General features: G+C 36.4%; 1 protein-coding gene across 5 annotated transcripts in view; it reads right to left on the bottom strand.

Moving 5' to 3' along the window:
- Positions 1 to 163: 163 nt before the first annotated feature.
- Positions 164 to 24737, bottom strand: part of MARK1 (microtubule affinity regulating kinase 1) — a 58985-nt gene continuing 34411 nt past the window's right edge. For 2 of the 5 annotated variants that reach the window (XM_054629925.2, XM_077175937.1), the window contains 12 exons: positions 24552 to 24608; positions 20614 to 20850; positions 20407 to 20526; positions 16201 to 16300; positions 15468 to 15580; positions 14132 to 14285; positions 12877 to 13070; positions 10174 to 10274; positions 7885 to 8043; positions 6849 to 7103; positions 4342 to 4386; positions 164 to 2266 (listed from right to left, as the gene is read on the bottom strand). In XM_054629925.2, coding sequence (XP_054485900.1) covers positions 1912 to 2266; positions 4342 to 4386; positions 6849 to 7103; positions 7885 to 8043; positions 10174 to 10274; positions 12877 to 13070; positions 14132 to 14285; positions 15468 to 15580; positions 16201 to 16300; positions 20407 to 20526; positions 20614 to 20850; positions 24552 to 24608 — 1890 coding nt within the window. In that variant the 3' untranslated portion in view covers positions 164 to 1911. The remainder of the gene's footprint in view (positions 2267 to 4341; positions 4387 to 6848; positions 7104 to 7884; positions 8044 to 10173; positions 10275 to 12876; positions 13071 to 14131; positions 14286 to 15467; positions 15581 to 16200; positions 16301 to 20406; positions 20527 to 20613; positions 20851 to 24551; positions 24609 to 24737) is intronic. The other 3 variants (XM_077175934.1, XM_077175935.1, XM_077175936.1) reach the window with 3 other exon arrangements.

The raw sequence follows: 24737 nt of genomic DNA, 5'->3' as shown, positions 1-24737 counted from the left end.
GCAATGCTAAAGCACCAATAGTTTCTGAACAGTGCAGGACTACTGAATCTATGCAATGCTAATTCAGAATTCACACCATGCTGAAGATGGAGCCTGTGCACCTTGAAACTGTTTTGCTACCTGCAGTAATGATTGTGCTTTTATAAAGGGCAAACAACAAGTATTTTAGTATGAGAACTGTTCAAGTAAGTTTTAATAGAGTGCACCAGTGAATCAAGATGACTTGCATCAGATTTGGTTCAATGAACATCAGATGAAAAAAAAAGAAAAGGGGCTACAGTTCTTTCTTTCCAAACACCACCCTTTTTCTAAGGCAACAATACACGTCCATTTCCGAACATAACTGTTACATAGGAAAGCTACATCACAGTACAGTATGTAAAGTCCATCTTGGTCAAGAAGCCATTAGAGAATGGCACATTTACTACACTTACAGCTTTCTAACTTAGGGTTACAGAGTTTACCACAGCTTTTTTTTTTTTTAATTTTTATTTTTTAAAGTGACGATTTCTTAATGAACTTTCTATTCTTCACAAGAGTGTGCAGATGGGGCCCATATGTTGATATTACAGTAATTACGACATTAAATAACATTGCACAACCAACCTCTATGGTTAATTCAGTACAAAAGAACAAGTATTAAAATGTACCAGTACTAGTGGTTTTACATAGTTTATAATCATTAATTATGAAGGAAAAAAAAATGTGGGGCTGTTTTTTTTTCTTTTCTGTAGGCAAGTGCCTAATTACAAAGCTGCACATTACAGGCATAATGATGTGGAATAAATACAAGAAATCTGGTAAAATATTAAACACAAACAGGTTACATGGGAACAAACTGTACAACCACAAAAGCATAAATCAACAATTTATCATTATAAACAATGTATGTTTAGCTGTAAAATATTATGTGGAATTGCATGTATTCTTTGGGGGCACATGTTCCAAAAGCCAAGCTAATTCCTGAGGTGGTATTATTAACTTACACAGTTGGTCAACACTTCAGATTATCTTGTGCTATTAAACAGTCCCAATCTTAAGAGAGTTCCATAAAATGGAATTTGTATTATTCTGAAGGCAGCAAATAAGTGATATTTTACACCAAGATATTAAAATGAAATTATTCTGGTACTTTATTTTGGTGCTACATTTGTTAATGGGCCATGGGAATAAGCACTGGAATTTGCAGACAGAAATCACTTATGCCTGGTTTCTGTTCTCCCACAGCTCCAAGCTGGCCAAAGGCAGAACAAAGTTTCTAAACTGTAAGTGCCAACACTGTAAACATATTTATTTGTCTCTTTTCTTCAACTAAACACTATCCAATAACAAAGGTAAGAGCCAAAGATAAGCAGGAACAGTCTCATGTAGAACAAAAGCCGATTACTCATCGACTTTTGGTTCAACTCATGAACTATTTTTAAATAATTAAAAATGGTCATGCTACAGTTGTGAAAACTAGTTTGTGCATTTGACTCAGGACACAAGTTTTTTAAAAAATGCATGGTAGAGGTAAGACTTATAAAACCCACCAAAAATGTAAATGATAGGGAAGAACTTTTCCAACTCAAAGCATCAAACATACATTTCTGTGCAGAAATCTAGACAACTATACAAGATCTGAATTTAAGCAGTCATCTTTTTATTATACAACTCTATGAACATAAAATGAACAGAATGCTCTATATACTTACCTGTACATGTGAACATAACTTCTTTAGCTACAGTTATTTAATATAGGTCATACTGGATTTAACTTTACAATTCTGAATAACTATGTATAACCTTATTGCAATAAGGGCAATTTCTACATGGGGAGTTTCACAGGCCAATCACATTAGGCGAAACCAGTACATTCAAAGTGTAGATCATGTATGAATCTTCCCTGATCCCAAAGAATTTAGGTTCTCTTTACAGCTTAAGCTCGTTTGCTATCTTGGATGCAATGTTCTTAAATGCAATAGAAGTCCCAGATATTCTCTTGAAGCGAACTCCATTGAGTGACAATCGTGGCAGTTTGCAGACTTCCATCTCCCACTGAACAAGGCTGTCTTGTCGTGCATCACCGTGGACACAGAAGAGCAAAAACCTCTCTTTTTGTTCATAATCACAGTTATTGGCATCTAACACCTTCCGAATCTCTCTCATCATATCGTTCGGGTCCATGGAACTTGTGGTCTTCATACTCCACGTGAAGCGCAAGGAGCGTGGCTTTGAATCTTTGCTATCCTCCTTCTCTCTGTCTTTAGGCTCCCCAGAAACACTCCTGGAACAAGTGACACAGAGCAAAGTCAAAACCAGAGCAGTGTAGCTGAGAGAGAGAAGAGAAATACAGTTCTTGAACAGGGGTTTCTAAACTGCCATTGAGATGCCATGAGTCACGGGAAAGCTAATTCAGAGAGTGGGATGAACACTGCTGGAACAGCCCTGCCCCACGTGCTGCGTGTGTGTGCTCAGCACAGCACTGTGCCACTGTAGTGGCACGCAGCAAAGCAAGTTTGGAAACCCCTGCTCTACAATGTTCTGATGACAACATATGCAATGGGAACTGCAGCAGACACACGTCACTCCATACTGCTCCAAAGAAAGTGGAATCTATGTAAAAGCATGACTGAAGTTCTGCTGATTTCATGATCTGGAGCATGCCATACACCAACAAAACTGAAGTTGAGGGACACAATCCTGAAGCAGAAATCATACGGTAAAAGCAGCAGAGGAAGAAATCCCACCCTGCAATTCACAAGTCTTTAGTTAATTCCCTCCCTTCTTTTCTGCCTCCCCCCCCCAAACCCTTTTGTATTTGTTTAGATTTTTGACCTCTCTCTGTGTCAAAAGACCTTATAATAACATGTTTTATTTTAACTGATGAGGCAGATTTTGGACTGTAATTTGGTTGAGAACAGTCTGTTGGTCACCATTTGAGTACATGGCCAGGAGCTTTTACAAGTAAGAAACAGCAATGTGTATTTTACAAATACAGACAAACTATTTTATTTGATAAAGGACAAAATTGCAAGGGAGCAATTTCCAATTAATGCTCTTAGTCTGATGCTTCCTTATCAAATAGATTACTTGTTCCACTGCAGAAAATATTTTGAGAACCAGCACTAATTATTTTAAAGTAATTCCACAGTCAGCTGTTATCTGCTCTTGCCCCAAGGTACTCCTGACGCTGAGGCCTCCCCATCCATCACTGGGGAAAGGTGCTGCTCTCATTTCAAGTCTATAAACTGTCATCATTATTCAGAGAGGAGTCAAAATAAGCATTTTTAATTCAACTTTGTGTGACCCCCAGAGAACCACATTGATATTAAGGGATAGAGCAGGGATAAGATCTCAAATGACTTTTTAGCCCAAAACAGACACTGTAGGATGACAAAAAGCAGAGAAAGCTAGAGAATGAAAGCAAGAGCTGAAAGCAACTTTACATTTAATTTGAACACTCAGTCTCTTTTCCCTTTCCATAACCAAGAATTTGACAGCTAAGAGACTCTGAATTGAAAAGGGCTAACTTAGATAAATGCATTGTGCATTATATACAGTGTATCTGGGTAAGAATGTACTGTTCATTTTTTTTAATAGAGGCTTTCTGTTTTGAAAACTAAATCAATACTTTCTGTAAGTGACCAGTTTAGAATGAATGCAAACCACAATGCCTGTTCATTAGAAAGCAGAAAAATAAAGAGGTATGTACTGTGCTTAAGCACACCAAAAGCAGAAACATGGCAAAGTAGCAGATATACTGGAAAATGAGCATATGAAGAATGTTTTATTGTTAACAAAGCATCTATACATTTGTGTACAGTGGTTGCCACAGAAATTCAATATTTGGCAGTCACCAACCCTTCTGTCTGAATGTCACTTGCTTTATTTCTTAGAGCAAGTGACGTTCATTTCTCAGGGACTATAAGGTGTTTACTTATGGCAAGCAGCAGCTTTAGTAATGAGCACAGTATGTAACTATAATAGAAATTTAATAGATGCATATATAGACAGACACACAAAGTATTTACACTGTCCACTGAAACCAAAAGTAAACACATTAAATATTTGTAAGTCAAATAATGATTTTAAGTGCCTAAAGGATTGGTTAACTCCTACAGGGGGGTTTTATTATTCAAAGGAATACGCTTACATAAAGTTTTGTATTAAATACTTCGCAAGAAAGCAGAAATGAGGGATAAAAAGGACCTCAACAAGACCCCCTCCCCCCAAATAGAAAACATTTTTGAAATACAGAATACTTAAGCACTATTCTCTTTTACATCCTGATTTAAAAGGCTTTAAGAAATCACTTGATTTGAAAGACCTAGGAGCGAAGTATTAATAGTGACTCCTCACCTTGAGGTGTCAGTTCTGCCACTGGCTTCGCCTTCACTTGGATCCCTCAAAACAAAGTTAAGGTTGAGATTCAATGATAAAGGTGAAAAATAAAAGTTAAGAAAACCTACACCTAGAACAATGTTAAATAGCTACTGACGAAAAAAAGAATCAGCATAATAATGTTAAGCCTAATACTATTTAAAAGAATTTTTTCACAGCTGTAATTTTAGTTTCCCTTTATGACACCTTAGTGTTTTCTGGCTCTGACATGTAATTGTTTAAATTTTTTTCCCCAGCTGATGTCAAAATTAACACGTTGTTCTGAACCTACTGCAGACAGAGCAATGGCCACATGTAACTCCAGCAAGCACCGAGGAGCAGTTGGTCAAGGTGGTCTGGGGGGGCTCCACTCTGCACCCTTGTGGGTCAGGCCTTTTGTATCCCTGAAAGCACTTTGAGACAAGCCCATGCTTAAGCACACTCAAGCAATTAACAATAAGATGTGCCTAAGAGTTTGAGAGACCAAATGTTTGCAGCCCAGTTCAGGAAGGTTACTTCAATGTCTGCTTAACTTTAAGCAAATCAGCTGTTACACTGACTAATTCAATGAGATTACCGGAGAACTTGAGATTAAATGTATCTTTAACTTGTTGCATTAGAGATGTACTTTGCAAGGAACTGTTTTATATTATGTTTTTTTAGTATGAAGCAACTTAAAATAAATTCCCAGATTGTGTAAGCCACATAGGCATGTACCTAGTGCTGCTGTACCAATACTTAGCTCCTAATTTCAATTACCTGATTAATGTAATACCTTCAAAACACTAATACTTTAGTAACTAACACCAGGGAAGTATCATTTGACATAAACCATTGATTCAAAATACTTCAATACCCTATTCACTAAGCATTCTCATTAGGCATTTATTTATATACTTACCAGAATAGGCATTTACCCTTGTCAAAAGTTAGTAAAAAAAGTCTTTCATGACACCTTCTAGTAAAAATATGTTTTAAACCATTATTTTCTGAACAATACAGAAGTTATGTGATCCAACTCAAAGAACAGCAAAAAAATAACCCCCTGGACCTCCACCCAGGTAATCCCAGCCACTAAGTCTTAAACACACCAAATTAAAAATAAAAAATTAAAAAAAAAAACACCCTACCATCACCAGTAACAAAACAGACACCCTGCAAGGCCGTGACAAAATATATTTTTAACATTATAAAACATACTAGAATCTTCTATAATAAAAATAAATTTAAAATATATAAATTTAGGATCTCTTAATTCTAAACACATCATTTAAAATATAATTTTAATATTTTAAGATAATGTAAACATTATTTCTTTGTTCTAACTCTTAAAAACAAAGTCAAGATACCATTCCTTGCAAAAAAACAAGGAGCTATAACACAAAAAAGCAGCCTGTACTGTTGAAGTTGATTAGTTACTCAACAGAAAATACCTTTCTTCCTATTTAGACATCTACACTGTCAACAGTTGACTAGCTTTACCGTAATACTTTTTTGCTGTTTAAAATCAGAGAACAATTCTCTCCTTACAACTATATAAGTGCTGGAGATACCAATAATGGAAGATCACAGTCCTGTATGTTCAGGTTTCTGGAAAAAGAAAATAATTCATACACTTTTTTTCTTTTTAGGTCTTCATAGGAGGTATTACTTAGACACACACTGATGCACTATCAGCTCACCAGGTGAAATTCATAGATAAATCACTGGTAGAAAGAGGCAAAATGAAAACTACATCCCCTTTTGGGAAACCTCTTGTGACTGCTAAGTCAACAGTCATTTGATCTTGAACAGTGTATTTGTAAACCTTTCTCAGCACCTCTCCTCACAGGATTATTACTGATAACATCATCGCAGGAATGAATGCAGATCCAGGATGTGTGGGTTTTCTTCTTTCAGAAACCTGAACTTACATTTGAAGAAGCTGCTGACATAATAAAACAGGCTCTATGATACTGAAATACTATTATTTCTGCACCTCCAGATTTCTGCCTGCTTCTAACTTCTCATTTATTCACAGATTTTAGAATTACTTGAAATAACTTGTGAACACCTACTCCTTTTAAGCACAGCAATAAAGTGATTGTAAATATCATCCTTGCAACAAACTGCATCCAATTAAAAAAGTAAAATATTGTTAACATTAAATAATGACTTATTTTGAAGTCACTCTTTTCAGTATTTAAATGAATTTGATTTTACTTTAATTGTATCACAGCTGTGAAACAGGGGTAAAAGCCCCTTTTGACCAGCATTCTCTTGTTCCTTTAAGGTAAAGAAGAATAGCTGGTCAAACAATGGTTACAATATATACACAGAAGTGAAACAAGGCAGATTCTGGAAGGAACACACATACAAAGTAGCATTCTAACTAAATTTATATTTACTTCAGAGTTAAACTGGAAATTGTCAGACTTCCTTTTAAAGTCCTGCTTACAGGCTGGGCTTTGGTAATTCTTTTTTCTCTTGAAACTCGAGGTACCAACCTGCGAACGAACTTGGAGGTGATCTTGCTGATGATGCCTGTGGACGTCCCTCTCCTGGCATGCGCGAAGGCGCCGGTCTCGTGGGAGGGCGAGGCGGGCGGGCCGTTGTAGGTGGCGTTGCGCCGCTCCCGCAGCTGCTCCCCGTGGAAAGTGCTGCGGCTGGAGCTGCCCCGGGGAAAGCGGGTCCGGTCTGGAGTGGTGGTGCTAATGCTATGAGCAGATGGGGAGGCAGCAGGCACTCTCTGAGTTGCACTGCTGGGAAAACAGAAGCATAAATAACGAGAAAGACCAGGCTAAAAGCCCTCCTACATGACAACTGTTTCTCAAAGATGGGAAAGAAACCCCGCTCTTGATTCTTTTAAACAACTGAATGTGCTACTGATTTGCTCTTAGGATTCATACTTGGTTTGATTTTACAATGAAAATATCTCTTATTTCTATCTCAGGTATTGGAGCTGTTAAAAAAAGTATACACAGATAATAGGACAAAAGGAAAAAGGTTAAAAAAGTGTGTAGCAAGATCTGAAAGTGCCCCCAGCATTCTTCTGGAAAAATGTGTTCATTAATTCCCTTAATGCACTCCCAAAAAACTTCATGGATATTGCTTAAGTCATAACCTGACAGAAATAAGTGTCTAAAGCTATTCAGGCAGTTAATAGAAAGAACAACTATACCATGGTGCTTTTAGACAACAACGAGTTTAGCAACCTACAAATCAGAAAGGTTTACATTCCAGTATTTAATTTCAATTTATGGTGGCCTGTGTTCTACAATCCCACCTAAAGTAGTCAAATTTTTAACTACTTAACTTTCTGAGAAGTCTCTGGAGGGAGGCAGTCAAAGAATTTCTTTAACTGTATACAAACATGCGCCATGCACAACATCAGGTTTAAATCATCATTTAATACCCACAATACTTGAGCAAGCTCCTTTTTAAAACCAGAATGCGATGCAGCAGTTTTGACTGGATTACAAACACTTTGATGTCTGTCACAAACTGAACAAGAGCAAAAAAGAAATCCCACCAATCTGTTACCTTGGTCGGTAAGCTTCAGTACCATCTTTGATGGTTGGCAGTGTGACTTTGATAGGGTGACCAGAGGCAGACATAGACTTTTGATGCCGAGGGCGTGTAGAGACAGAGGCCACTGCAGAGCCTGCAGAGGATGTGCTGCTTGCAGACATTTCTGTCAGGCTTTTCCATGGTAGCAAGGCAGCAGGGATGGATAAATGGGAAAAGAAATATTAGTGTAAAAAAGAAGAGAGAAAAGAACTAATTTATTCTTTTAGAATGAGCAGTACTGCTTAATTAAACAGAAGACTAGGTGACCAGGCTGCCTGAGTCAGCTAAAGTAAAGAATACAAAATTCTAAAAAAATTATGTTAATCCATAAATGAATTCTCCATATATGTTAAGTTAGGCCTTATCTTTGCTCCCACAATTAAAGCTTACACACACATTATTCAAAGAAATGAAGAAAGACTGCAATGAATACCAGGACATAATTAAAAAATACTGAAAAAGAAATTCACAAAGACTTAAATAGATTGATTAAACAGATTTTCCTTTTGTGAATACTCTTATTTGTAGTTAAACATCTAAAACATGAAACAATTCGAACTGCTGTCACATTATCACTTGGAAGTTACTGGTTTTTAAAGGACCAACTTGTCGTCCTCTGGACAGCATCCTCCAGATGCTGCTGGGCTGGGTCAACCCTTTCAATGTACAGTTCCTTCTATCAGTACTTTTATTTTTCCTTCCTTAAGTGGCAAGAAAGATGAAAGTAGTGGCGAAAGTATTATGCCATTAATTTTTAAAACTAAAGTCAAATGAATTAAGGCAAAACACAGCTTTGCCTCTACAAGCATAAGTGAAATTGCATTAATAATGTATTAGCAACTGGAGTCCCACAGCTAAATATCAGTAGCAAAGAGGTAAAGACTTCAGATGAATAATTCGATGACACAAGACATTCAGCTGCACCAAATCCAAATTCAACTGCAACATACTTGCCATTCTTGTAGGAAGGGCAAATAATAAAACTCAAGAGAAAATTCTTCCTAATTTTTCAGAATATGCTCCAAGAACTGAGCACAATATTCACTGCAATCATGAAAAGAACAAGGATTAAGGATCTTTCAATACTATAGAAAAAAATCAACTGTAAAATTAAAAACTTTGGGAAAAGTCCCTTCTGTTTACAGTATTTTATGTATTAAATCTCTTGAAAGAAAAATATCTCTGTCAGATCAGAAAAGTATTGTAATACATATTATAATGGTCTATCTAAGAAACATCTGTTATCTGTTTGGTTTTTTTTTTCAGAGAAGGATTTTTACTACCTTTGTTCAAATACTTGAAACTATATACAAAAAAGCCAAAAGTGTTTGGGAAAACACTTTTGAAAGCACCCATCCAATAATTTGAAATTAAAATGCTTTAAGGAAGTACATTAAAAAGCAGAAAACTAATTTTAAGTGTTTAATTAAATAGTTATCTTTCATGTGTTCCACAGCTCATAATTTTACTGTAAATGAACAACCCTGTACTTCTTATTTCTAAAATTTTATGCATCATTAAAAAATTCAAACATCATGATGGAAAACAAAAGAAAACTAGTTTACTAGGTTACACTACTTCATGCTATGAGCTTTTTATTTATTTTACAGTAACTGTTGTATTTGAATAGCTTGAAAAGCATCAGAGTAAGAGCTGTTATTTGAGTCTCAATTTTAAAAATCCAGGTTTTTTTATACTCCATTAAAGCCAGTATTTTATTTTTCAGTCAAGTACAGGGGTTAAATAACACTAAGGATAAACAAAAGATTTTTAAAAAAGACTAACTGGCAGTGTTAAACACAATACTACTCAACAAAACATACTAAACTGAGCTTCATTGTCATCCCACAAACGGACACAAACTGGTTACCATCACTATGAAAATACTATTTAGGCCAAAAACTTATATTGAAAGCAATTGATAAATTTTAACCATTTCAGCTTTTTGAGTGGTTAGAGCAGAAATTAAAAAGGATCAGGCTACACTGTCAGAGTAATCCATCTGAAGCTCTCCACAGCACAACTGCCCACCTAGCAATTAGTTGTTAGCACAATTACTTCCTCCTGTGTTGGAAGACAACCCTCAGTAATTAATGTGTCCATAAAAAGAAGCAAAGGCTGACTGACACATTTAGCTTAAAAATTCATTGCAAACAAAGAAGCAGCAGTGGAAGATAAAAACATACACTCGGACTTTATGTATTTCACATTGTGATTCAGTTCTTATACCCAAAAAAATAAACAAGGAAAGTTGAACAATACCTGTTGTCCTTCCCATTCTGTATTGCAGAATAGCGATCTGAAGAACGTTCACAAACGTAAGTGTTCCTCCTTGTCATTCCACTACCAGAAAACACATTATTCTAGAAGAGGATTAAGAGTAAAGTTAAATACTTTCTACTGTATCTATATTGGACAAAAATCTAAGCATTGGAAGAAGCAAATCAAAACAGTGTTTCAGCTACTTATGTATATTGTTAATGCATTCAAATGTACAAAGTCAATCTGTCAACACAAATCACTTATATCATCAGCTGTTTTTTCCAATAGCTCATTCACCATCTCATTACTTCCCCACTGAGAACACACTGAGAGAGCACAAGGAAGTTTAATTTTGCTGACACATACTTTACTAAGTATTATTATGCAATTCCCACATACTGTATTCCTGTATTATTTGTCCCTGGGATCAAATAAACTGGGATCCTAAAGAACACACCTATAGCTGACTGAAAGGTTTTCCTGCACAGCATAATTTTCCAACAAGCACTCCGGTTTGTTGCCCCTGTCAAAAGAGCTTTCAAGAGGAAAATGGAAATACTATGAATCTATGTCAGTCAACCCAGAAATTATGATGCAAATAAAATGGCTAACACTTCTTGTTGCAAAAATACTGATGGTATTTCTTTCTGTTGCTAATTTCCATTTGGACAGACTTCCTAAAATAAGCACAAACATACTCTCCCATCCCTACCAAGCACAGGTTAGCTACTGAAGGCTTAGCTTTAGTACATGACATACAATTCTCACTTTTCAATACACTACATACTGAATTTGGGGTGGGAGAAGTTGCACTGCGCCAACATTACATTCTGATGCCTGCTGGCAAACGATTTCAAATACCCTAGACTCAGGTACTGTAGGACATCATGAACTCTGCAAGATTTACTATGTTTAGGTCTCTCTCACCTACAGTTTTACAGCATTAATATGAACCCACAAAGATCACTTAATAAACTGTTCTAAGGCCAATTGTAAGGAAGATTGACAATTGCAATAACTGTTTCTGAAAGTCAACTCCCTTGAGTTACACAAATATGACTGATGGTCATAAATATGTTTTCAAGAAATTCTGCTTTCTGAAGGTAACATCACATTACCCCCAAAGTTACACAAAAATATTTTTAAACTATCCACATTAAATTAGCTTTTTTCACTTTAAATGTTTGAGTTTTAAACAAAAATATTCACTATCCGTGTAAGCTGTTCAACCTTGAACTACTGTTGCAGTATCAGACAACAATATTCCCTAATCATGCCCATCACAAAGCCTTTCGAAGTCCCCAGTATAGTAACAGAGCTAAAAATGCACAAATATTGAAGTTGCCATTAGCAAGTAAATCAATTTCTCATTCTTCACAGCAAAGATACTCCATTTAATTAGTTCTCACAAAGCAGAGAAATGCTTGTGACATATCAGCTTGTACCACACATGACTCTAATCAGCTTTGGGGCAAGACATTTTGGAAAAGCTCAGATATGAAATCTAATCTTAGAAGACTCAAAGTTCCTGCATGCAATCCACACAACCATAATTTCAAAGATTTTTGTGGGGGTGGGGAGACAACCCTATTTAAAATTAAAAAAAAATTAAAGCATGTGCAGATGTATAGCAGAGACAGCCTGCAGAACATTAGGAGTTAAATGAACTTCAGCATTTATTTTGCTTTCAGAAAATCCTAATAGAAATGCACATCATCTTTCCAGAATATTCAAGATGGAAGCATACCGAATCCCAAAGGACAATGAGAATTCCTGCTGCCAGTCAAGTGTACTAACAGATGGCAAGAGTTTTTGTATTTAATAGACCATGTCTCTTAATAGCACAAAGTATACTCGAATCTTAAATCATGATTCATGCCTATTTTTTTCTCCTCACATGAACTCCTGCTCCTAAGTAGCTGTTTAAACATCATGCAGTGTTTAAATTTTTTCACTGTGAACCCTAAACATCAATCCTACTACACATGAATTACCAAAAGGCAAAGTAGATGCTTTCACAGTAGAAGAGAGAGACTCTCCAATTTGGAACAAAGGTGTTTGAGGCAGTAATATGATAGCAGTTTACAGAACTGTGAATATTGTAACAGAAGCATTAAGAAATTATTCATTTGCTAGTTCAGTTCCTTAATACAACAGCCAGGTTGTAAATCATATTAGCAGGCACACACACCAGGGAACAAGTGGGTTGTTCCAACTCATTTCACTCCATTTCTGAAGTCCAAAATTAAGTGGTTTCAGAGAACCCAACAACCAAATTTACAGAGAAAGTTCAAGAGAGATATGATGTAGGATTAATCAGATGAAATCCCTGAATCAGAAGTCCCTTGACTTCCTTTGTAGATAGACAAGCATTAGAAATCAGAAAAAGAGCATCCCATATTGGCTCCATTCTTATGTTCTTTCCTTAAATGTCCAGTATTTTTCTTGACAGAAACTGAAGTTTTCCCAAGTGCAGACATTCTCATGTTTACTGTTATGTTAGTGTTAGAAAAAGTAAAGTTGAGGGGGAAGGGAAAGGTTTATTTTAAAAGACATCTACTGTAGCCTATTTCTGTCTGCCAGTAAAAGTTACCAGAAATAGACTTAGTGGCTTATTCAGGACCCATTATGTCTATAGTAATCTTGTGCTGCACATTTTGTTTAAATAGGGAAAAATAAATATAACAAGCCACTGGTACTCACACTGGTAACTGCACTTGACTTCTTTCTTTCTGGACCCACAAGTGGACTTGCAGCCATCTCTCCTTTGGATCCTACTGTAGTGCTGCCGAGTTTGCGTGAGACATCCTTGTCCCAGTCCTCTTTCTGCTCACTTTCCACACTGTTTGCCTGAGACCTTTTTGTGTATGACACAGCAGGAGGAATTGAGGGGCCAACTGCCAAATAAAAATAGAATTAATAAATACCTAAAAATAATCACTGCATTTTTCTTGGCCAAAGTAGCCTAAATATAATTCCCCGAGTCCAAAAAAAGCATTTGAACAACTCTGACGGCAAACTCAGCACACAGATCAACCTACTAAATCGAGCTGTGACAGCCTGTGCTCTTTTTCCCTACTCTCTCTTCACTTCCAATTTGCAGTTCAGAATTACTTCCCATTTCACATCAATATGTAAAACCTAGAAGAGCATTTTAATTCTCATTTTAAATCCATGCATTTTGTACAGTACTATGAAAAAAGGAATTAAAATATATTTTTCAAATTTTTCTTAGTACTTTTTTCTGTATATCTTTTCCTCTAAATACTATGAAATATTATTTTCCCCTGAAAACCCTAGGCCTACTTTGTTTACAAGCATGTTTTTACTTGAAAAATATCACAATTATTTTCCCCTCATCATTCTTTAAAATGTTTTGGGAAAACTCCTCCATCAGCAGACTTTTACATTCCTTTGAAATAAAATCATATCAGCTAAGAAAATGCAGAAAACAGTAATGTAAATTAGGCAGAGAAAAGGGTAAAACATTTTAGAAATATTTATAGCAATTTGACAGCTGAGGAAAAAAAACCCTTTCATTTAATGTTTTAAATATGTATTCTTTTTTGATAGAATAATTTTCACCTGAAAATGTTTCCTGAATACTTAATAAATTTGTTGTCTCTTGGAAGCAAACAATTTGGCCCCATAGCCAAATGTAATGATAAAATAATTGGTTTGCTGCCCTTGGGGTTATCCAGAGCAATAACTGCCATTAGTTCCTAAACACAAAACACCCTCAGCGTCTCATTTAGTGAGTGAACCAAGTAACAAGTCCAAAGAAATAAATCTATGAGGTGCACGGATCCAGATTTACCACAGAAACCTTCATATAGACACACATCACGATCAGGTACACAACAAATGTACAGTATGGGGGCCTTGCTAGGCTTACAAAACCCTGCCCATTCCCACTAAGCTGTGTCTGTAACTTCACTTGTTGGAATGTCATCCCCACCGTGGTCGCTGAACCGACGCTGTTTCTGGTTGGTGGAGATGCTCCGCTGGACCTTCAGGTGAGCAGGGGACTGCACCGAGCTGTTGTTGAGGTCACTGCTGGGGCGAGACCTTTGACCCAAGCTGCTGCTGGACAAGGAATCACCTGCTTCAAACTACAAGGAAAACAGGTTTTCAAAGCATAAACAAAATTCAACTCTACTGGTACTTCTATAGCATTATAAAGCAAAAAGTGCCAAAGGCACTTAAAAAAAAATTAACATTGTATCCAGAGTTGAATATTCTTCAAGATTAATTTTATCACTTCATCTCTGTTTAATGTGCTTTAAAAACACATAGCTAAAGCTGCACAGTTAATGAATGCTCAAAACAAAATTAGAAGGATCATGACAGAAACAAAAATGGTGCTATTTTAAAACCAAAGCCACAGAGTGGTTTTCCCTGACTTTTTAAATTTTATTTTTAATCCTAAGAGCATTCATAGCTCCAGAACAATTTTAAAATGCACTGGACTGAGTCAGGAGGACTAAAAAAGCAAGTACTGACTAAAGGATCCTTTATGGCTTTCAAAACATCTTTATAAGGTCTGTATCTCAGCCACTGAGTTGTTCATCTTTAAGAAGACTAAGTTCTATGTAAATGCAGAGGAGAAGACAAATACCCTCTTCCAAGCAATTTGAGCCAAAATGATTTTAGACCAATTCCCTCCATGCGCTGCCATCAGAAGGGAATTCTGGCTCAGAAATGTGAGAAAATGCACTCAAGTATGCACATATCAGATCTACACTTTCTTGGAATTGAAGGAAGGCCAATGAAGCAGCAGGGAAAAAAATTCCTTCAAAAAGAAAGAATTGATCTTTGATTTCTTGAAAAATCCATGTGGTCTACAAGATGTACGGATCCTTCTAGTTCCAAAAACAATCACAAGATTTTCTGCCACAAATCTATTAATAACTACAATGCAATAACTTACTGAATAATTCAATATACTATAAAACAGTATATGAATGAAAAAGGATGAGCACATTTCTGAGAAATAAGGATGTCACATCTGAGTAGCCAGAAAAATAATTGTTATTAACTATTTCATATTTTAACTGAAAACACACATGACAAGAAGAAAATTCAGCACTTAAAGCCATGACACTTCAGATTAACAGCCAGCTTTTTAAAAAAGCAATTCAACACATTTACAAGCAAACATGAACATACTGGAGGATTTAATTTATTTCTTCATATGGGAACTAGCAAGATATCCAAGAGGATATGAAAAAAAACACCAGCATTCAACCCAGCAACATATAAAGGCCAAACCAGAAAATGTAAACAGCACTTACTTCAGGTGGTTTTCTACCTAGAAGCAGGTAAGTGGCCATGACTTCATCGTACTTTTGGTTTACTAAAGATTCATGGATTTCTTCTCTTGAAAAGCCCATTGTGACCATAATGTCTAAAAGTAAAAAGGGCCAGATATATCAGCAGAATGCGTTTGGGTTTACTGACAACTTAAGCACAGTGAAAATAGAAAAACAGCCTTATAATTTACAAGTAACTAAGATTCAAATCAACCCAGTGAGGTTTTCTTGCTGTGCAAAAATAGAACATGCTACTAACTCCTCGCTTTTGTGTTATTTTTGTCTTAAAAACTCCCAGCTACATTATACAACTCTTAACTAATTTATAAAACATTCAATGTTATTCAACAACAAATAAAGCACTGGCAAATAGAAACTGTGCATAGCTACTGGGCCAAAACAGTAACTTTGTCTAACCACAGGGGGCAAGAAGTGTTGCCTTCATAAGAAAATCTGCCTCTTCCTGTCTGTTAAATTCTGTAGTCTTATTTGTCTTTTGCTGTGCTTCAAACTAAATTTCAAGATTGATGTCAGCTCAGTGAAGTCACAAAAGTAGTTCTAAGGAGGCCATTGTAATGGAATTTCTCATTTAAACAAAAAGAATGCATTTTACCTGTATGATGGGATTGTAGGTGAAATTCGTAAGAGCTTAGTTTGCCTTCCAAGATAAAACTGCCTGTGTGCACCAGATGTAACATCCTTCTGAAAGTCTTACCTATTCTTTTGGTGTCATTGAAATCTGGTTCAGGCTCAGTATATGGTTTTAGTTCTTCTTCTTCATGGCCAACATTCATCCACCGATCCTTCATGATTTGCTAAGAAAATAAGAGCGCTTTAGGCCAACATGCTCTTTACCATACCCCATTACACTTGTGCTAGCTTGTCTGATGAAAAGCAATTTCATAGGAAAAGCAAAATTCATAATAATCTGAATGCTGCTCTTTCCCTCATACTTTTTCTCCTCATGTCTTATTTTTCTTTTATCTTTCACATCCTTATGCTCCCATAAATTCATTCCTCCTATTTACCATTCCCTATACAATCACCCTGCCTAAAATACCAGAAAAAACACTGAAAAACAAAATCTTTCATTTTGTTTCTTCGCTTCCATGTGCTCTTCTTGGTTAACATCCTAAGATGCTAATGCAATACCAGCTCTATCATGATAAAGAGCTCCTTTGAATAATAACAAAGGAAGTGTTTAGAAACTAAGGTATAATTCAGAAAAGTGCTGATGCTTCCTACAGTCATTAGTTTCAAGATAATGATGCCAACTGGTCATTTTTTCCTATGGATCTGCTCACGGCACTTGACCTAAATATGTTTCCAAGTTTGACTGGAGGGACAAATGCCTCTTAACTCTATAACATGCAGTTATTTACTTCAAAAATTTCTCCTGCCTTCTTTGGAAAATTTCCTTCTGTTGTGGCCTGGATCTTTTTGAAGGCCTTCAAGATTGATTGTCCGGAATCCCTAACCATCACAATTTTTCCTTTAAGAGCATATTCATCTTCAAACAGCCGAAGTAATTTTTCCTCCTACAGCAACAGGCACGCGTGTCTCTTCAGGGGCAGATGCTAATACTGCTCACTACATGGATACAAGAACAAAACAAATGCCAGCAAGTCAAGTTCCCCACAGGCTCCAAATCTGCCTCGCAAACACTAAATTAAGTTATTTCTCACAAAGAGCCAAAGACTCAATTTTCCATTGATATAACCTAATTCCTTGTATGTAGTGCTGCTGTCAAATTACAGACCCCAACAGCTGTACCCTTACAAGAACAATACAGAACTTTGTGCCAATTAACATTTTGCTGACAATAACACTTAAAGATTTTTTCTATCATGGAACTGATTTTTTTGCTGTTGAGGGGATAAAGAGGGAGGGATGGTGAACACATACTGCTATACTGTATTTCTGACATACAGAACATAAGTCTACTTGACAACAGACTTGGGTTATGTATTTGTAGCCTTGCAGGAACAGAAGATACTCCCCAAAGCGTACTATGCACTCTCTGCAATCATAATTTTGTAAAGATACTGTTAAGTAAATCTGAAGTTTAAGCACGATGAAGTGGATGACAGAAACCACTGCTCAAATTCTACCTCCCTTTTCTTTATCCTTCTTGAATTAACCAGCAAGCCTGGAAATTCCCACTAACAGTTTTTCATGTCTCCTCAGTAGGTGGATCTGGAGTTCAATGTAATCTGCTCTCTGTTTCCATCTACATTTCTGCTGGCTTCTGCCTTTTAAATACATGATCTCAGAGGCACATTGAGTTATTGTACAACTCTTCAACAGGCTCTTACAATTAAGCATTTTGAAGCAACACAAACAATCCAATTCCAGGATCAATACTACATTTGTGTAAGTTCTGCTGGGCTTTCAGTCAGCTGATTAAAGAGCAGCAGCCTTGGTGAGGGTATTTAGAAATCTGACTCAAACTGTACTTCTTAAACATCAATCCAAACTAAATTTCAACCAATTAGATATTATTGATAAGTTTTCTCTCAATTTTTGGGAAAACTACCTAATAAAAATCTGGTCGGGCTCAAGTCCTGTCTGTGTCAAAATTATTTTGCTTTATTACACTCTGTTAGCATAAATCTACTCTGGAGAAATTTCAGAGCAACACTATGCAAAAGAATTAATGACTGGGGCAGAGGGAAAGAGGAATTGGTTGAAAATCTGACAGAAGTATTTTCTGACAGTACATTTTTCCCATCGCTTCCTGGGAAGATTTACTGGTTTATAACAACATTCTCTTGTTTCAAAAATGTTTCTTCTCAGCTGCAACCATGAAAAAGTTGAGAGGAAGCATTTTAATAAAGATTTGCCTGGTCCTTACCAGAGGACAAGTGCTAAACCTAACCCATATGGTGCTGGTCCTCTGTGGATTTCAGGTTTGATGCTGATATCACTGACAAACATCCTTTTGGATGGTCTCCCAAAAACATGCATGGGAATTGAGAAGCTGTACGGCTGGGACTGAGCAAATAATCAGAAGGCAAAGCACGAAAAAAATCCCCCCTCATCTAAGATGACATTATTTTTCCACTTGTAGAAGTTTCCAAAGCATTTATAGTTTCATTCTAAACATGTATTTTTAGAAGTGTTCAGACAGAAATTTCTTTCCAAACCACATACCACACTTTTTAATTCAGCAAATGTGATTTCAGAAATATTCCTCCAATAAAAAAAGGTTGTGATGCCTCTCTCCCCCTCAGGTTAGCATACTGATCAATGCCTGATATCAGTATTTTGGAACTGGCTCAAGACCTTGGTCACACATAACATTTATAACATTTACTTTCTCTATTCCACACAATCTGACTGCCTTGTCCTTTCAGTGAGACTGCTATCCAACACCTTTCTCCAGGGCCAGGAAGGAATTTTACAAAAACTGGGTAACACTACAAAACCTAGAATGAAAGTGAAAATAGATTTGAAGAGAAACTGCTGAAAATCCAGAAGAAAATCCAATAAAAGAAAAACCTATTTCCCTAAAATCTAAATATGACACACGTAAACTGTGATCTTTGAAGTGACTACACTCTTACCATTATGTTCTTTAGACAGTAATCACAGAACATGATGAGCACATCAACAACAATGAGCACATATCAGTAAAGCAGATGCTATCATTCACTAGTCTCTTCAGCAGAGATTTTATTCAACTTGAAAGTATTTATAAAAAGCCATAAACCAGCAACAGCTCAGAATGAGTTGCATGCAGACAGAGCTCAGTGGCATACTCAGAGGGCATACTTCCTTGCACAGGTAGCCTCCATGCCAGGAAGTATAAGTCATGTCACTACAAACAAAAAGCTGCTTAAATGGGATTTATTCTCTGGAACACATCCATTGCTGCATAAGTGTAGAAAGATGAAACAAAAGTCACTAGTGATTAACTCATGCCAATACCATTTAAAAAGTATTCTATTTATCTTCTGCTCTACTTTCATCTCTATGGTAAGTAGATGTTATTTAAAAAAATCCCTCTCTGTTAAAGAATTCATACAATAGAACCAGGCAGCTTTTGGAGTGAACTCTACACCAATTATTTGTTAAATATCAGCTATGCATCAAGTATTATCCAAGACATCAATCTTGAACAAAACAGTACCTTAAAAAACACTGAAGCTTTTACACAACTTACAAGTTGTGCACAGTTCTTTTCCGCATCACATGAAAAGAAAACCTAATTTACTAACAATGACAATCATAACTCATTAGAAATCCTCAAAACAGATTTTACCTGAGGGACACAGCAGGAATTATTATATATATAAAATTTCCAGCTACTCAGAAACAAAACTACCAGAAGAGGGGGAAGAAAGGCTCAAACAGAAATAACTAGCCATCATTAGCTCACCATTCACAGAATTTGTAGTGTTTACATGTATTACAGCACTAAAGCAAACTCCACACTCTTTTCCATCAGCTAGTTATTCTTCTCCCACCTATGCTTTTTAAAAAGTCATGAAAAAGCTAATGGTATTATCTGCTGCTGGTTGCTAGTCTTGTTTATATATATATATATATATATATATATATATATATATATATATATATGTATTTATGGAAGATATTTACAATCTTGTCCTGCTTTCCACAGATTTTGAACTAGCTCCGTTATCTGACTGAAACAAGTGGAACAGTTCGCACTTTGAAATGCTCTTATTTTAATTGTTAATCAGCTGCAATTAAGGTTAGATTTTCATTGATTAACACTTTCTATTTTCAAGCTGCGCCATTTCTGGAACATTGCCCTTTTTTTTTTTTAACAAGAGTTTTGGGCCCTTAAAACAAGAACAAAGTATCTATCCTGAAAAATTAAGAATTCTCAAGCAACTGTTGTATGTATTTTATTCTTAATTTGAGTCCCCTTTTTTTCCAAGACAAAATTACTTACTTCCAAGCTGCCTCGTTTTATTGGATTCAGTACTAGTAGCTTCTTCAGCAGATTTTCACAGTCTGTGGACATATAGAATGGAATGCGGTACTTCCCTCTCAGTACACGCTCCCTCAGTTCCTGTAAAATCAGAGTTTTAAAAGATGAGCTCCTGATGACACAAAAATTAAAGCCAGCAGAAGCCAAGCTTTCATACTGTAACTGTACCTTTAGATTCTGACCATCAAATGGCAGTGATCCGCTCACTAGTGTGTACAAAATCACCCCAAGGCTCCACACATCCACTTCAGGGCCATCGTATTTCTTTCCTTGGAAAAGTTCAGGAGCGGCGTAAGGTGGGCTGCCACAAAACGTGTCCAGTTTATTACCAACCGTGAACTCGTTACTAAACCCAAAGTCTGCAATTTTAATGTTCATATCTGAATCAAGTAGAAGGTTTTCTGCCTAAGAGGAAAATAAAAGAGGAAGAGGACAATTTTTATATCAGATTAAGTATAAATATATATATATAGTGCAATATATAATTTATCAATAAATACAAAAATGTTTTTTCTAAAACAGTTCACTATCTGCCTCTTTCTTGCAGAATAAAAGAAACTAATGCCCCATACATGTTACAAGGACTGAAAATCAGGAATGCTTACTCAAGAAAATATAACTATTAAAAGCAGTTAAACAAAACTAAAAGTCAGCTGGTCAATCAAATATGAACATTTTATACTCTGCAAGAAATAACTTAGTTCAGCTTTAGAGTGAAGTATCTAGACATCTCAGAATAGCAGTTGAAGCTTTTGACAGGTTCATACCAATTTCTGATGCCAAGGAGAGTAAATTGAATCCTAGACATCATCTACCATTATGGCAGAGTAAATCTTAGAAGGAATTTAAGACTTAAGAAAAAGATACCTTCTGCTTGTAAGATGAAACACTTCAAGCTACATGCTGTACTTTAGCATTCTGTACAAAAAAATCCTCTCCCTCTTATTATTAGTGTTTGCTTCAGCAATAGCAACACCAAGGTGTCAGGACTCAAGGATTTAATTATTTTCACACAGAACATATTCTATACATCTAAGGTTAATGCCTGTGCAGCAATCATGTGAATGCAATGCATCATTATACATAGATGGAAGTGTACAGGTACCTGCAGAGTCAGTAAACAGTATCTTATATTTAGCATCACAGGTAGATAAGAAGATTAAAAGGGTGAAGTTACAGAAATACTAATACATTATTGGGGGAATATATTGATTTCAAAATGCAAGACTGCTGTGCAAGGAGTGCAGCAGAACTGGGCAATGTTTATTTATCAAACTGGGTCTCAGCTCCTGATCTGCGTGCCAGCAACACAAGACAGCACCAAGCAGAGCACAAATCATACTTTTTCAACAGGAGGCCAGATGTTAACCAGACTAGAGGGTTCACCTTATGCCAAACAATAGCTTTACAGCAAAGAGACATCTCTCATCAGATGCCGTGCCCAGAATTGAGCCCAGAAAATACAAAAATGTTTTGGCTCACAATCAGAGAAGCAGCAATCTAATTGTCAGCAGATTTGATTAAAGGGTAAACATGATTTCGTCTGGGTTTGTTTGAGCTTATTTCTAATAATTTCGCTTACACTCTCTGAACAGAACAGCAGACTATTAACTACCAATATATCAAGCCAATAGCTGCACAACAGAATTTAGCCTTTATCAGGAGTAAAATACAGCCCATTTTTACAAACTCTATCCTGGAAAATATTTTATTTTTCCAATTCATGACATGTAATCCCAGCTGGTTCCAGCAGACAGACTCACAGAGCTGTTTTCCAGATCTGACAGCTTTCTACACTACTTCACAAAGACTTCATTTTCCTTGTGGTGAAAACAGTACTGTCGGTGCAGCTGCTCTGTGATTACAATTGTCCTCCTAGTTCAACAGTACTCTGCTACCCAAGTGCCCCATGCTTACAGGTTTCTTACTTCAAACAAAAATACTGAAAGACCTTTTTAATATGCCAAATAGAAAGACGATGCTCTTGTTGATTACATGTTCAGAGTAAAAACTAGGACCTGAAAAGGCAAGTTCTGTGCATCACAGGATGAGCAAAACTGGAATTGGTTACAGCCCTCTCAGAACAAATTGTTTATAACTACAAAGTAAAAAGGAGACAATTTTTCAATCAGAATAGCCTGGACAAACTCACATATTTTCTTCCACATCTCTCCAGTTTAGTCTGAAAAATCTTGTAAATAATAGAGTTTACCTGGTTATTAAAACCAAAAAGTCTTATCAAAAATATCCAAAGTGGTGCTAGATCTCTGTCTTGTTGTGCTGCAATATCAATTGCTCAACGTACTGATACTGTAGAGAGTCAACAGAAGCAGATGAGAAGGCAGACACCACTTTAAAGTTGCTTTTCCTTCTCCACAGCTCTATGAGAAGAGTTTTAAATGACACAGAGATGTCATATCACTTGGAAAGAAGAGATGAAGCAGAAATACCTCCTCAAAGCCACACATTTAGCCTTTTTTCCTCTGGAAAATATATTTTTCATCGGCTAGGCTGACTGGCTCTCAATCACACACTTTACTCTGAACTTTTCAAATGAGTCTAGCATAACTCCAGCCAAGAGAAGACACAGAAAAAATAAAATAAAAGTTATTTTGGAGCCTGCCTGGCTGCCTTGCAATTAGGAAAGATATCAGCAGCAGACTCCTTGTTGCAGGTAGTTCCTGTGTGAATATTGCAAAGCTGTTTTGCATAGGCTTGAGAGCACAACCTGTGAGCTGTGTGTGCTATGGAACTAAGAAATGGAAGAGAGGTGGAGGCTCTAAGGGGCTCTGGGAGAAAGAGCAAGACACAGAATGCTGAGTAACTGCAGGGGTTAATGAGGCAAGATTCAGTCAATAGCTGGTCTGAAGGAGCCAGAGCTAGATAAGCATGAGGAAATGGCTGGCTCCCTACTCCCAGCCAACCTAGAGAACCTGGGAAGGGCTTGTCCTGGCTGACCAAGAGGTGCCTGGGTGCAGTCTTCTGCAAAGCTCAACGGAAGTGGCTGCAGTATTCTCCAGGGAGCCTGACAAAACATTCACAGGCTCCAAACCATCAGGCAAGATATAGAGGAATTTTTTTTAATCAAGATTTCGGTGAGATTCAATTCTTTTTTTCTTCCTTGCATTCCGACTTCAGAGTGCTGGGCAGGCATCTCCACCATCAGATGACAACACTCCTGGGGCAGGGACAACTCAGCAGAAATGGATGTATTTATTTGTTATCCATCCTCATGTGCACATGCAGGAGCTGGGAGATTTGTAGGTATCAGGGAACAGATTTGTATAAATGAGGTTCAAAGAGTGCTGCAGTGAAGATACTGGTGAAGAAAAACCCTTAGGAATTATTCAACCTCAGCTTTTCACAAGTATCCAGATACATTAGTAAGAAAGAATCAACACCAGTGTTTTCTTTGTAAATGTTCCAAGACATCAAAGCAACAGCACAAGACAGCTTTTAAGTGGGTGAAGATGATGTCCAAGTCTCATGATACCTAGACTTGACATGAAGACAACTTCAGGCAAGGCTTAGGTTGTACCTGAATTTGCTTAACTCTTAATATGGTCTGGTGGTTTACACAGATACATTAACAAAAATAATTTTAAAAACCCCAACTAATTTCTGTTTACCTTTAATTGATTTTCCTGTCCAAATTAAACACTAGAATACACACCAAGAGCTCAAAGAGACTAAAAACTTAATGTATTTCTTATAAATCACTGAGGAAAGAGTGGTTTATATATCCTTGCAATATACCTTAACTGGAAATATTTTAAATAAATAGTGATTGCTGGTATCAATTGATCTTCTGCAGCTTCACTGTGTAGATACCAGCATCACAGCAGGTATAATTCTTTGGAGAGTATGTCTTTTTCTTAAAGCCAAAACTAGAATGAAAGTAACACATGTTCTATTCTTGTCTCTTCCCTGTTCCAAGAGGCAAGCTGCAATATTTTTGCGCTTCAGGAAATTGAGAATGAAATATAAGTGATAGAGTTCCTTCATTCACATGTTTGAAGCATTCACAGGCAGTAGCAAGGACTAATACACAGAATGAAATTAAGTCTGTATGATAGGAAGCAAAAATAAAAGAAATAACAACCTACCTTAAGATCACGATGAACTATGCATTTTTGATGACAATACTGTACAGCAGATACAATCTGAAACACCAAGATGATCAGTGAAATATTTTATTTCAACTTCTTTAAAGTTTTTGCATATAATTTAGTAATTTTGTTTCCTGATATGATTCATTAGAACATAAGAAATGAATAAAGTGTTTATCTTAA

This window comes from Agelaius phoeniceus, chromosome 3, assembly GCF_051311805.1.
Source record: "Agelaius phoeniceus isolate bAgePho1 chromosome 3, bAgePho1.hap1, whole genome shotgun sequence".
NCBI classification, from domain to species: Eukaryota; Metazoa; Chordata; class Aves; order Passeriformes; family Icteridae; genus Agelaius; species Agelaius phoeniceus.
This window is presented reverse-complemented; position numbering and strand designations above follow the sequence as displayed.